Below are 2,551 nucleotides of genomic sequence, written 5' to 3' on the forward strand. Positions count from 1 at the left end.
TTTCAATCTACTTAAATTTTGATATTTTAAAATTTCGTCTTATTATAAAATATTTTCCGAATTTCATTTTAAAAATTAGCACATGGTCTACATATATTTTGGGACGGGTCTGTTAATAACTATTATAGTAATTGAGTTAAAATTTAATTAACTCACGTGATATATATAGTCTTCATGATAAATTTATCTCTTTAATTTTTTTAATAAATCTAAATTACTTTTTATTCTTGGAAAAGAATCTTTCTATATAATATCAATAAATAAAATAAATTATTTAAGTAATATTTTAATTCTGATTTTTTCTTATACTGTAATCGTAGTATAAAGCTACTACCCCACACATCTATGTTTACGGTTGCCTTCCCCTTCCTTGAACTCAGCCATTTTAGCTTTCTAATAATAACAATGCAAGAACAACAACTACCGGCCATTATCGTCGGAGCTGGACCCTCGGGCCTGGCCACCGCCGCTTGCCTTAACCTCCACTCAATCCCTTACATCATCCTCGAAAGGGAAGACTGTTTTGCTTCAATTTGGAAGAAATATTCCTACGATCGTCTCCACCTTCACTTATACAAACAGTTCTGCGAGCTTCCTCATTTCCCGTTCCCCGATTCGTACCCTCGATTCGTCTCAAAAGATCAGTTCGTAAGCTATTTAAACGGATACGTTTCTTGTTTTAAGATCACCCCTTTGTACCGCCGTTGCGTGGAGTTGGCGGAGTTCGATGAAGAGACCGAGAAATGGATCGTTAAGGCCAGGAATTTGGATTCTGATGAGGTCGAGGAGTTCAAAGGGAAGTTCTTGGTCGTGGCTAGTGGTGAAGCATGCGACGCTTATACGCCGGAGATTGATGGATTGAAATCGTTTCCCGGTCTCATTCTTCATTCAACTCGGTTCAAAAATGGGAAGGCGTTTACGAATAAGAACGTTTTGGTCGTCGGATCGGGTAATTCCGGCATGGAGATCGCGTTAGACCTTGCGAATCACGGCGCGAAAAGCTCGATCGTCGTTCGCAGCCCGGTAAAGAGAGCATACTGATCTCAGTCCGATGTATAACTCGAGCTTTCAATGAATTTGTGCAATTTATGTTGCAGGTTCACATACTTTCGAGGAAAATGGTGTACTTGGGATTGACTCTGTTGAAGTATATTCCATTAAAGGTGGTGGACTCACTGATGATCATGCTTAGCAAGCTTGTTTACAGGGACTTAAGCAAGTATGGTATTAACAGGCCTAAAGAAGGTCCACTTTTCATGAAAATTGCATATGGCAAGTACCCTGTTTTTGATGTTGGAACCTATGGCAAGATCAAGTCACGGGAGATTCAGGTAACACGAGTTTTTTATTTATTGATTGATTAATCTGGATCAAATACCATAAATGCTCGTTATAGAGTGATTTGCTCCCTTCTCAATGTTAGGGTTCAAATCTCTTATATTATTTAAGGAATCTTCTGTCTCATCCCACTAGACCAACTGATTACGAAACACTGTTAACTTTTCTGTCTCCTCTCTTTTCATGTACTAGGAACACGAAATCATTACGAATCTTTCCTAAAGCTTTCTTTTTATATACAAAAGAAAGTTTAGTGAGTCTTTCATAGGTTTGCGACGTTAATGATAATGGGTGTTAAAATATATAAAGCATGCAACCGTTGCAGGTTTTCCCAGCAATATCGAGTATAAGAGGCAATGAGGTGCTGTTCGACAACGGCAAAGCACATGCCTTCGACACAATTGTGTTCTGCACTGGCTTCAAGAGGTCCACACATATCTGGCTAAAGGTAAAATTTTGCATATTGTATCCATTAAAACAACTGTTGAATGACACGACAAAAACAAGAGCCAAATTAAACAGAACAAGGGTTTTGTTTTGTTTTGGGACAGGATGATGATTACCTGCTGAACGTTGATGGGATTCCAAAACCGAGTTTCCCGAACCATTGGAAGGGAAACAATGGATTGTACTGCGTGGGGTTGTCGAGAAGAGGATTGTATGGAGCAAGCTCTGATGCACAAAACGTTGCCAATGATATCAATTCCCTTCTCAAACGATTCAGTCCTTCTGTATAAGGATTTACGCTGGGATGGACCTATTGAACCGTGTCCAAATTGTTAGTTGAGCTTCAGCTTAAAACAGAGTGAAAGAAGACGAAGTGTGAAAGCTAGGGATTGCAAGATAAAATATCTTTTAATATTTTTATTCAACATAATATTAATTATTCAGTTAAGAGGCGGATCCAAAAATATTTTTGTAGACATACGTACTTTAACAACACAAAATTTTTGAATGAGATGGACACAAATAAAATTTGAAAGTGAACATCATAGTAAAATAAATTACAAACCGAAGAAAATTCACATCACCACCTCAATAATACGTGGTTTCGCCACTGATTCAGCTCAAAACGGGGAGACAGAAGACGAAATGTGAAAGCTAGGGATTCCAAAGATAAAATCTCCTTTTATATTTTGGGGTAAACTACATCAAATATCACTAAACTTTTGACGTTGTATCGTTTATACCACTAAATAATTTTTCCAATTAT

The 2,551-nt window shown here is 37.5% G+C and overlaps 1 protein-coding gene across 1 annotated transcript; it reads left to right on the forward strand.

Moving 5' to 3' along the window:
- Positions 1 to 351: 351 nt before the first annotated feature.
- On the forward strand, positions 352 to 2,076 carry LOC120165368 (probable indole-3-pyruvate monooxygenase YUCCA10). The gene is made up of 4 exons (XM_039174907.1): positions 352 to 1,023; positions 1,098 to 1,331; positions 1,664 to 1,786; positions 1,890 to 2,076. Exons 1-4 carry the CDS (start codon positions 406 to 408, stop codon positions 2,073 to 2,075), a joined length of 1,161 nt encoding a protein of 386 aa, XP_039030838.1. The 5' UTR covers positions 352 to 405; the 3' UTR covers position 2,076.
- Positions 2,077 to 2,551: the final 475 nt, after the last annotated feature.

This window comes from Hibiscus syriacus, unplaced genomic scaffold (assembly GCF_006381635.1).
Source record: "Hibiscus syriacus cultivar Baekdansim isolate YM2019G1 unplaced genomic scaffold, ASM638163v2 tig00111582_pilon, whole genome shotgun sequence".
NCBI lineage: Eukaryota > Viridiplantae > Streptophyta > Magnoliopsida > Malvales > Malvaceae > Hibiscus > Hibiscus syriacus.

Bases quoted from the DNA above. Each gene is read 5' to 3' on its own strand.
- LOC120165368 (XM_039174907.1), top strand. From the start codon at position 406: ATGCAAGAACAACAACTACCGGCCATTATCGTCGGAGCTGGACCCTCG. The intron at 1,332-1,663 runs GTAACACGAGTT...CAACCGTTGCAG, and splicing joins TCAAGTCACGGGAGATTCAG to GTTTTCCCAGCAATATCGAG. The intron at 1,787-1,889 runs GTAAAATTTTGC...GTTTTGGGACAG, and splicing joins CCACACATATCTGGCTAAAG to GATGATGATTACCTGCTGAA.